Source organism: Poecilia reticulata, linkage group LG2 (assembly GCF_000633615.1).
Source record: "Poecilia reticulata strain Guanapo linkage group LG2, Guppy_female_1.0+MT, whole genome shotgun sequence".
Lineage (NCBI taxonomy): Eukaryota > Metazoa > Chordata > Actinopteri > Cyprinodontiformes > Poeciliidae > Poecilia > Poecilia reticulata.
In genome coordinates this window covers 13,650,451-13,665,055 of record NC_024332.1, presented here as the reverse complement: position 1 = coordinate 13,665,055, position 14,605 = coordinate 13,650,451, and the positions used below count along the sequence as shown (strand labels likewise).

Below are 14,605 nucleotides of genomic sequence, written 5' to 3'. Positions count from 1 at the left end.
TAAAGTCTATCATGTCTCCATGTGCGCCAGTTAAAGTATAACATATCAAATGACAGAGGGGCTTAAAAACTAACCAAATATTCAGTTTGGTTATTTTTTTAAATTATATATATGTGCACACACACATTTAAAATTTTGCCCCCCCCAGAGGTAGTCCTGGCCCCCCCTTGGCCCCCCCAACTTTAAAAGTCTAGCTCCGCCACTGGAGATCACTGACACCACGAATCGCCAACCCGTGAGCGCATCCTACCACTCCACGTCTTTGAACATTCGTCTCCGCACAGTTATCCTCACGTGGGTCTGATCAAGACATTCAGAGTTAAGTTGCATTTAAGTCAGTAGCCAACTTTTATTTTTACTTAGGAACCTAATTTTAGCCTGCCTTATCCATTTCAAAACAACGTTTGATGTATTTTTGGGATTACTATCCTGTTTGAACGTCCAGTAGTGGCTAAGCTTCAAACTTCAAGGACTCAAGCTTGTCAGAAGCTGAAAATAACTGGAAACTCTGAGTTACTGTCCACATTGAAATGCAGATTGATTGTTTCGGCCGAAGCATGTCAGTTACATGTTTTAGGAAAGGACAAAATGCAGAGTTTAAGATTAAATTTTGATTTAGTTCGCTTAACACAAACGGCCACTAGAGGGTGCTGTTGCTCTGTTTTTGTTTTTTTTTTTCTGTACGTGCAAAAACTGGGATCCAATTTCACTTGAATTTAAATAGCTAAACAGCAAGTTAGAGGTCCTGGTTGCGTGTATGTTTTTATTTTTGAGGTTTATATGTTTCTTTTGGCTCAAAATATTACAAAATGAGCGGAAAGCAAATTATATTTTCACTCTAATTCAGCTTTTATTTCCACGTTTTTTTTTTTGTTCAGATAGCTTTTCATCCTTTAAATATTTGCACATCTCTGTGTCATTACTGAAAGATATTGTTTTTGGTCAGTCTCAAATGTGTTTAATAATCAGCTTGAAGAAGTACTTTTTTCACGTAATGGGGATTCTTGCATAAATTAAAGTAGGATTAAATATTATATACATATATTAGTTCTCAGAATCACAGGCCAGACATTTCTAAAAGAATAGTCTAAAAGAAAAAAAACTGCAGCTTTTCCAGTGTGTCTAGCTTATATTTTAGTTATAGGAAGAATGCAAAAAAGTGCATTGATTTTCTAGTGAAAAAATAACTTCATTATTTCTGTCTTCTTCTTCTCTTCTGAGTAAACATTATACAAAACCAATTGCTCGCTTCCCCTCTTAGGCTTTAGTGAAAACACCTCTTATTTTAATTTTTTTTATATTCTTGGACTGGATTTTATGTTATCTTTAACCTAAACAAAAACAAAACAAGGAGCTTCCAACCCCATTCTATGTCGAATAAAGTTGTTCAGCTGAACTAAAACGAGTACAGACATGAAAAGTAGTTTTAAAATATTGAATCTGTCTTGTTGAGAAAAGAATATTCTAATATGTCGAACCATATCACTTACATTAGAAGAAATAATGAGTCCCAAAACAAGTGATAAATTTACCTTTCTAGCTGAAAGGAGTTGTCTATTCAACATATTGCATTCTATGTGAAAACGGCTAAAAAAGCATAATTTCTAAACTCACAATGAGACTGCAAAGAAATGTACTTTCACATTTACTCACAGATGTTGACATCAGTTGGTAGTCACAAATACTTCAGGGTAATAAACATTTCAAGACTCATACAAGCACACAATCTCTGGGATAAAAGATGATTTCAACTCTATTTATCACCCTTGTTTAAAAGTGAAATATGCAAAACGTCCAGCTTTCTGAGCTCCATATCACTAGCAACTGTTTTTCTATTATTAGCTACGTCAGCATTAAGATGATGGAAGGTCAGATGAACTGAAAACGTCATTCAGAATGCCTGTAATCGGAGCAGCTTTCTCCCCTGTCCTGTGTTTGGGGTTGGCTGCAAATATAAACAGCCAATCCGTACACACTCTTAGGTGTGTGTAGTAGCTCGTGTGCATCGATGTGCTGTTATGTGATCAGTTTGTGCGCCGCCGCCGCTGATGGATTGGTTTAACGGCCCCGTTGTGTCCGTGAAGCTGCAGAGACGTGAGTGGTTCCTGAAACACTCCAGCAGCACCGATAACGTCGGCCCTGGCTCCTGTTTAAAGTATCATCCCTCAGCCACCGTCACCTCTGCATGTGTAAATGAAATGTCAGTCTTTGCAAATGGCTATTTATTTTAAGAGACTACCACACACACACACACACACACACACACACACACACACACACACACACACACACACACACACACACACACATCCACGGTTACATCTCTGTGCACACACATGCACATCTTGTTGCTTAATGATGCTCTTAGGCTTCAGACACCCCCGTCTCCGTTTCTCTCTTTCTCTTTCTCTCTCTCTCTCTCTCTCTGTCTCTCTCTCTCTCTCTGTGTGTGTCTCTCTCCTCCTTACTCACAGCCTAGCCATGCTGACTGGAGTCTCTGTCAGCCAATGGTAGTGCAGCATCCCAGCGCTGCCATAAGCCAGTGCAGGGAGGAAGGGATTGACTGGAGAGACCAGAGCTCTGAAGGCAGATAAAACGTCAGGTCTCTTGTGAATTGGGGGATAACCAGTCTTGCCTTATGATGGGAACGGACGCTCGCTCCACTTGTGGACATTGACGCTCTGTTCCGCATCAGGAAGGAAAAAGCACTCCACCTTTTTGGGGTTTTGTTTTTGTATATTGCCTCTCTGTTGTGGTGAGGGCTCAGCGCTGTCTACCTTCATGTGGAGAAAGAAGCTACTGGTGCGCTCTTCGACTCCCCTCTCCTCCTCATCCGTCCTCTCCGGATCAGGTCTTTCGCGCTAGGGATCCGCTTTCCTGGAATCTCGGTCCTCCATGTACGATAACCTCTACCTCCATGGCTTCGAAGACTCGGAGGCGGTAAGTGGACGGGGTCTGGGGGGTTGCGGGGTTGCGAGGGGTTGGGGGGACGGTCTGCGGCACAGAAGCCGAAACATTCTTATGTTGTCGTTGACTGGTTTGGACCTCGCAGAAACACCCACGAGACTCAAAGGGGAAGCAGAAGATGCATCTTTCTTTGGGAACAGAGGGATCAGAGGGGGTGTTTAGGTGTGCCAGTTTTCCCACTTTGTACTTTCAACCAAATGACAGCTTCTCCTCCTGTCTGTGGTTTTCAAGTCAATGCTGAAATCTCTAACATCTGGTAAAGCGGTTTGACTCTAGTTTTCCTTTTGATCCAAAGACAGAAGCATAGTTATCGATTTTTGAGAAACAAAAAGGCCTATGTGGGATATGGGTTATACTCATGTCTGAGAGTGGCAGAAAAATGCTCCCAAAGGCAACAGAGGCGCTGGCGGCAGGAAAGGATGAGGGAATCCCGCCGAGGCAGAGCGTGCTGAGGCTCAGACCCTTCTGTAATCCCACCTGCCGCTCCGGCCGCATCCCGAACATGACAGGCAGAGGGAATGTGGCCCATTATCACCCAGTACATACAGTACCTGTTTCTTAGAGACGTTTTATAGGTGGTCACACTTCTTATTTATTTTGGACTGGATTTTATGTAATTTTTAAGCCAAAAAACAAACAAGAGGTACCAAGATTTCTGGCGATACCAACCCTTACGTGTTGGTTGCAGGGATCTGGAGGTAATTAATGGAGCATGCTTGAGGTGCTGCCTTATATATTCCAGTTCAGGAGGCTAAAGGCAGGATTTGGTGCTCTTTAGTAAATTTCTTGGGAAATAAAACTTTCCTTGTCCGTGAGGAGGCAGGAAAGCAACAACAGCTAATGAACAGGAAAGACTCCACAGTTCCTTGTGAGGTGTTAATGTTAGACTTTGTCACTTACAGCCACAAACCTTAATGCATTTTAGAACCTCAACCATAGCATGATACGGCCACCATCATGCTTACCCTTGGGGATGGTTTATTTAAGGTTTAAGGTTAGTTTTGGTTTTCTCTTGGCACACTCCCTTTCCTCAACTTGATTGATTCAACTTCTACACACTTTTGCTGTTGGTGTTTTACCTCATTCACTGATAAAGACCAGACATGTGGAGTTCACAGCTTCTTTTCAAAGGTTTTGCTGGCTCTAGTTCTCTTTATTTAAGTAATGAGAAAGGGGGAAGACATGCAGCAAATGGGAATCGAACCTGCGACGGCCGCGTTGAGGACTAAGGCCTCCTTATGAGGGTTGTGTTTTACCCCTGCGCCTCCACACATCACCCCAGATGACGTCTACTTTTAATGTTCACTTTCACCATGGTGGCAAAATAAATACAGACCCTGCTCCGGTCTATTAAAAGTAACAGGCCTGTGTGTGACATCATATTTATACCCCAAAGGAAACAGAAAATCATTGGTTACTAATTGATCAACCCAATCTGGAAACGCTTTTGTGTAATTTATCTTAAAGGGATTGTCAGGAATACCCCTAAATACGACACAAGTAGGTTTGTCACTGACACTCTTTGTATTTGTGGCCCCAGGATCACAGTCCACATTGACATTCTGAGGAGGAAACTGCAGATCGAGTTCAGCGTTATTGTAGGAAAATATACGTGGGGGTATTTGCACTACAGAGCGGTTTTACAGCCACTACTGTACTGACCCATACACAAACGCATGACTCATCTTTACAACAGCTATTATGTAAAATAGGAAGCCTGCTGCCCTCGCTGATAGTGGTTGTACTACGACTCGAGCTGCTGAGGTGCCCGTGGTGAGGCGCCGTGGCAGTTTTTAGGCCAGACCTGGAGACGTTTGCCCCCTCTGACCTCCAGGCTGCTGCCGGTCGTGACGGCAGAAGGAATGCTTTCAGAGAGAGGAACGCCGAGCCGTGGCGTCTGCACAGATAAGGCTCGAGTGTGTCGGCCGACGGACTCAAGACCGCCCACTTGACTTTCTTGAAGTCGACGATAGTTACGTTGGAAATGCTCCAAAGTGACATGCGCTCGGACTGACATCATCGCACTGATTCATGGGTAAATGGTGCCAGGAGTTTATCACGGCGCAAGGCAGGAAGGAGCTGCGAAGTTCGACCACGAGCAAGCAACCGTGAAGAGCTAAAAGCCATTTGTAGTTACAGCAAAAATAAAAAAAATTCTTGATAAGTACCAGCATAGTGTTTATAAAAAGGTATTCAGCCCCTTTGATGTTTTACCCTCTTATTGCTTTTGAAAATCAATTATGATCAACATAGTGCACAGTGGCGCAGTTGGTAGAATCTGGGTTCGATTCCCGGCCCCGGTCTTTCTGCATGGAGTTTGCATGTTCTCCCTGTGCATGCGTGGGTTTTCTCCAGGTACTCCGGTTTCTTCCCACAGTCCAAAAACATTAACCACAGTCAGGTTAATTGGCCTCTCCAAATTGCCCCTAGGTGTGAGTGTGTGTGTGTGTGCATGGTTGTTTGTCCTGTGTGTCTCTGTGTTGCCCTGCGACAGACTGGCGACCTGTCCATGGTGTACCCCGCCTCTCGCCCGAAACGTTAGCTGGAGATGGGCACCAGCAACCCTCCCGACCCCACTAAGGGACAAGGGTGCAAGAAAATAGATGGATGGATGGATATTTTGGCTTTTTTTAACAGAAAACCCCCCCAAAAATCTCCAGATGAACCAATGGATGGACTTTAAGACAGAGGTGTCTTTATGCTACAGTCACCTGAGACAAACTCTCTGCACTCAGGTCTCCATACCACTTACTGTGAGTAAGCACCATTTGTCTGGACCTCTGTTAAATTAGGTCAGTAGCTTTAAAGACGGTGAATATTTATGGAGTAACTTATTTGGTGCTACTTTTTTAAAAATTATTTTGTTGTAAAAAAATAAATCAGTATTCACTTTGACATTACAGGGGTTTTTTGTGTTTTTTTGCAAAAGAAAAAAAAAAGCCACGTTTAATTGATGGTGATTAACTCGTACAAACAATAAAAATGTTAAAACAGCCAGTGGGTGAACACTTTTTATAGGCGCTGCAATGAAGTAGTTGTTGTCTAAAAATAAAGCAGGCGATCGTCTAGTTGGCTGTAGCGTTGGGAGGGTGGGGAGCAAAGGTGGGGAGGGGAGGTTATTTCTTCCTTTTTCTCTCCAGTCCTCCGGTCTATAGATTTCATTTGTAATGAGGCTGTAAATAACAGTTATTTGTATCAAGAAAAGACTCCCCTGGCTCTGAATGGATCATTAGCGGGGATGCCAAGAAGCCCCGAACCAAGGCATTAATTCTCCCTGTCCTTCCAGCCCGACCTGCTGGTTTTAAAGACTTACTGCTGCACACATCCACTGTGGCGTTCATTTTTCATCGAGTTATTGTTCTGCCCGAGTCGTGATATTCTCACAAAGCCACGTATCCGGCTCTGAACAAGGCTTCCGCGTTCAAAAGGGGCACTTGTTGGAAAAAGGTGAGGAGGGGTCCGAAGTTATCCACTTTATGTATCTGCAAACAGAAGAATACTGTCACAAACACAAACTCAGGACATTTGGCATGGAGACTACGGCTTAGAAAGGGTTAACTTTATCGTGCAAACAAAACGTCTATTTTTCTTTTCACGCCAAACATCCGTTCTGCTCAGAAAGACGATGATTTTAATATGGTTGGGACTGATAAGCAGGGCAGAATTTGAAGCAATGCACCATGTATTATTTCTGATGTGATAAACATTTGTTGTTTTTGTTTATATGTTTCCGTGAACAGAAAATTAAGCTGCACATTCCAACACTGAGACGTAATATGTCATTTTCACGAATGACACAAAGAAAATGGTCAAGCTGTACAAGATCTGTGTGTACTGGAGATTTTTTGCTGAAGATTATAGCAGATTTTTCTTTTACACATTTTTCTTTTTGTCTCTTTTTGTCAGAAAGGCAACTTTTCCCTCTTTTGTCAGCTTACAAGCACAAACTTCAGAGTATTTCATCAGAATTTGATGTTATAGACAAACAAAGGAGTAACAGGGTGATGGAAGATTTTCCTCACTTTTCTTTCCAAAAACAGCTCAAACTCAGTCAGAATGGATGGAGAGTGGATGTGAGCATCGGCTTTCTAATCTTAGCAATGTTTCCCAGTTGTTTTAGAGGTCTGTGCTTTGACTAAGCCATTCAAACACATAAATGGGCCTTGACCTTAATAATTTGATTGTACTTTTGACTGTATGTCGCTCAGCAGGAATGTGAACTTCCATCCTATCCTCACATGTTATGGAGCTTTAGCAGCATTTATTCAACAGTATCCACGTATTTACCTCAACTCAACTCAGTTTCAACTCGTTTTATTGAGAGAGCGCTAATTTGCAGCAAATGTCAACAACAAATATGTTAATAACGTTTATAGTTACACCAAAACACACAATAAATACAATCAGTGCAATCCAGTCATTCAGTGACACATTGTTCAGTCAGATCCAAAATGTAACGACTACATTTCTCTATGGTTTGTACCAAACGTCTTAAGGCTTATTTGTTTTTTCACCGCTCTTTTGGAAAAAACTGATTTGTGGAGATCACTGCTCATTGTTTTTTTGTTCAGAAATTTGCTAACCTGAGTCATGTTTGTAAAGGTTTACAGCGGTGCCAAACTGTTCAAGACTGATGTCCTTTTCCTTTAATTTTCTTTCTTTTTTTTCTTTTTTTTACGTAAAAAATCAAAATATTAAATCTTGTGTGTTGTGTATTTCTGCTTTCATCTATGGATACGTGCTTTTATTCATGTTTTATGACGAACCGGGTATGTGGCTGCATGCACACAGGCAGCAGATGGTGCTATCATCTGTTAGGTGAGCTTTTTTTGCTGCACTGCACTTTTTCAAACCATTTGGCTTAGGAGGCAGGATGCTGAACATCCACCATACGGAAACCAGAATCCACCTGGTCTGATGGGCCAGAAGGAGAACCAGAAAACCTAGCCTCATGAATTTTTGCTTTGTTTGTTTGTTTTAATCTTTCAAACTACCATAACTTTAGAGGAAATGAGTTTACCCTTTTAGTCAGAAAACTGACAAACAGCTTTGTTGCTGCTCTTTAACCGGCTGAATGGTATGTATCTCAGCAATGTTTAAGCAATTTGGAAACAGCCATCTGTTCCCAACTGTCTTCACCATCAGTCACACACGCACACACACACACACACACACACACACACACACACACACACACACACACACACACACACACACACACACGCACAGACACACACGCACAGACACACATGCACACACACACACTGCCTGCTTGTGTGACTGCATCAAGCGTCACAAACTCCACATTCAGGCATGTGAGTGGAACATGGCCATAATTTTCACTGTCTAATGGCACCAGCAGCGGACACTTGGGAAGAAAGAGATGTACTCTCATCAGTGAAGATCACATTTCTTAAAGACTTTGTGATGATAAGTCAGTGTAAGCCAGGTTATGGAGTAGGACTAAAATTTAGATTGTAAGAAACAGAAACATTACAGCAGTCTATAGCTTGGCATAATTAAACGAAGCACCAAGTGCTTCACTGACTGCTTGCACCACACAGGCTTTGAATTTCCACAACCTCTTTATTTCCCATTTGAGCCCTTTGCTCTTCTGAGCTCTCTGCGTTCCTTCCTAACATTCCTACTGCGTCTCTCGCGACTGCCCTCTTGTCTACCATATTTAAGTCGCTCCGGTTGGGTGGCAGGGAGCACATACTGATGTCTTGGGCTTTTACTGACAATAATATGCTTGTTTGTGGCTGTTGCTCTGACCACTTGCTATATTTTGCACTTATCTCTGTCCTTTCATCTCTGTACAACTGTTCCAGCTGCCACAGTGACCAGTCTGCCCAGTGGAGGCTTCCCACAGCCTGGACAGCCCCACATAAAAGACAACCGATATCTTAGGGTCAAGCATCTCAAGGATCACTGCTGCTGTGGTGCATCCTGACTTCTTGATAGGCACCGTACGTACTTGTGCATCTGCGCCTATTTATAGACTTACAGAAGATACTTTAGAACTTCCTCTTTCTAACGAGGTTTTCATTTTTAGAAACAATTTCACCTCTCAGCTGGGATGGACTCGTATGTCTGACCTGGGATTCTCAGTTCTCAGGTGCCTCAGAGGATGGCAACCCTCCCTTCACCTGTTGTCTTGCCTCCTCGATGCTTTCGTTTTACCTCATCGTGTCCTAATTGCGATAAGATGCTGAGGGATCCTTATTCGGGGTTTTAAAGCTTCCACAGGTCCTCCATCTTCTTCATACAGTCATACTGGTGTAGCAGCCTTTCAACTCATCAGTCTTCTCTGCTCCCGTCTATTCTGTATCAAAATTTCCAAAATTTGTGAACACTGTCAGTCCGGGTAATGCCTGATAGACATATTAAAGGGACACCATTATGTATTTTCCAGCCACACGGTGCCATTTTACAGCACAATCAGGTAGCCATGTTACATTCAGTCATTATAAAAATGCTATATATATATCAATGATGACTTTCAAGATCCTGAAAGTCTCTATGTCTAAGAAGCTCCTGCTCTTTGTGATGCTCTTTCAATCGGAAGACATTTGGAATATCCAAGGAAATTATTGAGAGCAACAGAAACAATAAATAAAATGAATTATGGCGTCTCTGTAGGCAAAACTGTCTTTAAAAAAAAAGAAATAGTTGAGACCAAATCACCAGACTGAATACCTGTATCGTTCAGTTTTTGGTAAAACGAGAGAGAGAAAAAAAGAGAAAAATCAAGCAAAAGAAAATTAATGAGTTTCTTTTCATTTATAATGCGATTAATTGACTTAATGTTTATCGTGACAGGCCTATTTATATGTGCATGTTAACAAGTACATTTTCTGTCTGAATGAGCCTTATAACCAGGCAGGTGAGTGCATGTCTATGTTAAGGGTTAGTGACACCTCCTCCCACACCCGTGTGTCAGGAGTACAAATTTGATGTTGGATCCAAGAAACTTTCTGTAGCTTAGAACAGGATCTAGTTGTTCTCCTGACTGTGAAGAAACTGCTCAGTGTTTATGCTAATCCGGTAATTATTCAGCTGTAGTGTGAAGTGCAGATTTTCTGTCACAAAGCAGCAGCAACAACCCAGCCAATCTTAGAAACGGATAAGATAACCGGATCAGTGTTTTGTGAAAAAGTCCCTCTGGATTCATGTTTTCTCTGATCGATTCATTTTTTTCTTGTCTGTAAAGGTGTATTTTGCTTGATGTTCACCACAAGGCTGTGTTTTTATCCAGTTTGCTCTGTGGGAATCTTAATTCTGTTAATGCTGTACTGCTACTGTGGTAATTATTAAAACATTATATTAAACAGAAATTGTGCCTCTGAGCAGGTTCATTTTCACAGACTCCATCTGAACTTGAACTCCTTTGTAAAGAAAAGGATGAGATTTTAGCTTTTTGTTTAGAAAAATGGTTGAAAACTATGTTTCCTTTTTCTTCCACTTCATAACTGCAGGTTACTTTGTGACAGTCAGTCTTAAACGATCCTGATAAAATACAGTGAAGTTTGTGATGGGGACAGTTTGAGGTGTAGAAATACTTTAGCTGTAATTTAGCTTAATTAGCCTTCAAAACTCAAGGTGCTTCAGGGTCCAGTCAGACATCAACACCGAGTCAGGACCGCCTGTGCTTTGACCAGTCTGGTGTAATACAAAGTGTGGGGCATATTTCTTATTTAAGTCCCTGTTAGAGACTCAGAACGACCACAAAACAGAGGTACAAAACCGACAGGAACAGATTCATGCGGTTTAGATGGAGTTAAACAGGCAAACATGGGTTGGAACAACAAGTAAATGTGTGTATGGGAGTCACAGTCTGACAAAACAGCCACCTATTCTGGTGTTTATAAAATAGAAATAGTTTTGGTTAATTCTAACTGACAAAAAAAAAACATGAGAAGTTTGGTCTTATTAAGCTTCAGACTTCAGAAATCTGCCCCTTTAAGCCATTTGAATTTGAAAATGTTTGTTCAGTGATTGTCTCTGTATAATTGGATTTCACAAAGAAGTAACTTTAAAAAACTATTTATACCCACAAAGTTACTCTATGAAGCAAAAAAAAGAAAGAAAAAAATTCCCTTGGTGGATGTGATTTAATGTTCAGAAAAATAAGAGTGTCTGAATCTTTCAGTCCAGACGATTTATCATCTACTATCCATCTTCTTCTGATCCCACAGGAGAAATAACACAAACCAGCCATGAAAAACAACAAACACATTAACACCCCCACTCATTGCTCTGCCTCTGCGCTCATTTCATTAACAGGTTCTTGTCGGGTCATGTGTCTGCAGACGAACGCTTTTGATTCAGTCACAGCTGCACAATACTTACCTCCTCTAGGTCAATCTGTATCACTCTTATAGTGCTCATACGCTGTTATTATTATTATTATTATTATTTTTTTTTTTTTTAACCTCTGACTGCATCCAGTTACAGGTGGATGTCCTTTCTTTCCCTGCTTGCTCTGCAGGGCTCAGCTGATTCCTACACAAGCCGACCGTCTGACTCAGACGTGTCCCTGGAGGAGGAGAAGGAGGGCGGCCGGCAGGAGAGGGAGCAGCAGGCCACCGTTCAGCTCGAGAGGGCAAAGGTTAGTTTCAACTGGGATTTTTCACAAGGCAATCGAGTTTTATATGAAACTCCTGCAGGCCGGGGCGGCAGGTCTGGTAGATCATTACAAATGTTCGGACTTTTACAGTTTTAGAAGAAGAGATGGAGAATATGTCCCCCCTATGCCTTAAGTTTGTATGAAATTCTAATTTAAATTGTTTTGGATGAATTCAATGACTTCAGGATTCAGTCCTGTTTTAATTAAATTAAATTAAATTAAAATCATTGTGTTCCTGCAACATCAGTTTCAGTCATGCTAACCGCAGCAGTTATTACAAACTGTGATTTATTTCTGTTTTAAACGAGCTTTCTGGCCTTGGAGTGAGAGCCAAATTTGACGATAATTAACTTTTATTTCCTTTCACTTCACAGAGTAAAGCAGTAGCATTTGCCGTGAGGACCAATGTGAACTACTGCGGAGCGCTGGAGGAGGACGTTCCTGTCCCCGGCACCGCCGTCACGTTTGACGCCAAGGACTTCCTCCACATCAAAGAGGTTCACGACACGCGCAGTTTGTTATCGCGTCACCTGCGGACCGCCGAACTTGTTCCAAACTGTAACGCTTTCAACCAAATACTACTTTTATAATTCTTTGGTTATGGGTTTTGTGTGAGGCTTTTATTACTAAATAATAAAGCTGCTATGTTCATAAAATAAGGATATGGATATTTGAACACCTGCGTTTTTCTTCCTCACACAAAAACACCGGAGTACGCCCAGCTATAAAGAATATGGGACTGAAATCCCATATTTTTATGGGATCCAAATGTCACTGTCTTGCAGGGGTGTTCATATCCAGCTAACTACATTTTATCTGGATTTCATGTCATATGCTAACAAAAAAAATGCACAATTGTCAAATGTGAGGAGAATAATAGAGACAAACAGCATTAGGAGGACATAGAAACGCACAGAAAGCTCATGGATAAAGCTGTGGAGATGTTTATAACAGGGTCAGATCATAAAACAACAACAAAAGGCTTTAAACACTGAGGAAGCTAGAAAGTTACAATCATACAGAGGGAATTTGACAATGATGTAGCTGTCACCTGGACCCAAATGGACCCAAATATTATTGTATTTTCATTTAAAAAATTAAGTTTTGTTCACTTTTCCTCTCTTAAACCATCACCCCATAATGTTTATGAAACTGAATGCTGAAAATCTAAAACTGTGACTCATTTGTTCACAATGATTTATTCATTTTTTTTAAATAAATGTGAATACCTCTTTCTCTTTCTTTGAATGAAAACTGAAACATAATTGCAAAAAATTTGTTTTTTTCCGGCTTATTTTTCCCCTTTTGTTTCGCAGAAGTACAACAACGACTGGTGGATCGGCCGCCTGGTGAAAGAAGGCTGCGACATCGGCTTCATTCCCAGCCCGCTGAAGCTGGAAAACATCCGGCTGCAGCAGGAGCAGAAGCGAGGACGCTTCCACAGGTGAGCATCGGACGGATGGAGACGTCAGGAGGGGCAGCAGATTACCTAAAGGTCGACAGGTAGCAATTACTGCAGCAGATGATTGAGCATTTCAGCAAAAAAGAACCAATTTTGGCACAGATGTTTCCTAGAGCTTGCTGTTTTGAAAAGAATAATTATTAGCAACTCCAAATTTCAAGATGTCTGCCATGTTCATTAAAGAAAGTTTATACACTATTTATCACAGATCAATACATCTGGTGTCAAATCATACCTAACTGGACCCATAAAAATCAAATTTACTGATAATCATTTCAAGACGGTTATTATATTAAAATTAACTTTTGCACTAAATCACCAATTAGACGAATGTGTTTGTTTTTAGCTTACATGTTTTGAATGATAGAAGTCATATTTTCTGGTTAACATTTTTCAAAATGGCCACCATGGTTGCAATAGAGAGTATATGTTTGTACTAAAATCATCAATAGCTAGTTATTGCAGACCACAAAGTTAGGATCACTAAACTAAAATCTTAGCTAACACTAAACTGCTAAGCACTTAATAAAAAATGTTAGCTGAAGCTAATGCTAACCATTAGGACGACCACGTCATGAAAATGGGAAATGGGTGACATTTTGTTTCAAAGGCTCAAAAACGGCAGCCATCTTGAAGAATATGGCCGTCATCCTGGAATTCAAGTGGCTAACTTGGAAATATGGAAAACATACGACCATTTTTCTGCTTGTGTCCCACACTTGAAAGATTGTCACAGTAATATGCTGCGCTACCAGGGGTACGGAGAGTCTGAAGGAAGGGCAGGGTGTTGTGGGTTTGTGTTTAGGAGAGAAACACTTCGGGGACGGGGAGCCCAGGCTGGCAGTGAAACCGACACATAAGCAAGAAGTCGGCTGGACGGCCGCCAGGCTGCGCCGTGTGGTCCAGCCTCGCCGAGGTGTTCCTGGACTGCAGCCATCGCAGAATTTTCCATCAGATGGGACTGTTGGGTTTTCACCAACAAGATGATTAGTGATGCTGAGACGACGCTGCCAGATTAAAGACCTGGCAGCTCAGACCGTTTTGCTTTTGTGAGTCTTTTGTTGCAAAAAATAGAGTTCGGTTCGCTTAATGAACTCCCCCGGTGTTCAACCGTGAACAGCCAGGACTATTGACTCATGCGGTGATTAATCTAATCTTTATTTTTATTTAGTGTTACGGCATCAGTGGGCCCTGCCCTCTTTTTCTTCCAAAGTAGAACCAAAGTAAGGCTTCAATAAATTCACATGGCAAAGCTGAGTTGGTCGTTTACGGTCTGGGGTAGAAACCACATAGTCCTGTGGTGACACCCATCTCAACACAGAATACGGACCATAAAACTTTGYTTGRAAAGGTGAACYCTGAATGGGAAGTAAGGCAAGCACCTTATCTCCTGGATGAAACACTCTATTTTCAGCTTTCTGGTCAAACCATCGCTTCATTTTCCTCTGAGCCTTTTTAAGATTCTCAGAAGCTAGTTTGCCAGCCAAGAAAAGTCTGCGACGAAAACCATTGATGTAGTCAAACAGGTTTGATGGTGGCTCAGACCT

At 41.6% G+C, this 14,605-nt stretch overlaps 1 protein-coding gene across 2 annotated transcripts in view; it reads left to right on the top strand.

Moving 5' to 3' along the window:
• Positions 1 to 14,605, top strand: part of cacnb4a (calcium channel, voltage-dependent, beta 4a subunit) — a 34,954-nt gene that overhangs the window by 7,998 nt on the left and 12,351 nt on the right. The window contains exons 1-4 of one of the 2 annotated variants that reach the window (XM_008432342.2): positions 2,506 to 2,940; positions 11,459 to 11,578; positions 11,971 to 12,093; positions 12,913 to 13,040. In XM_008432342.2, coding sequence (XP_008430564.1) covers positions 2,896 to 2,940; positions 11,459 to 11,578; positions 11,971 to 12,093; positions 12,913 to 13,040 — 416 coding nt within the window. In that variant the 5' untranslated portion in view covers positions 2,506 to 2,895. Of the gene's footprint in view, positions 1 to 2,505; positions 2,941 to 11,458; positions 11,579 to 11,970; positions 12,094 to 12,912; positions 13,041 to 14,605 lie in introns of those variants that run through there. The other variant, XM_008432335.2, reaches the window with a different exon arrangement.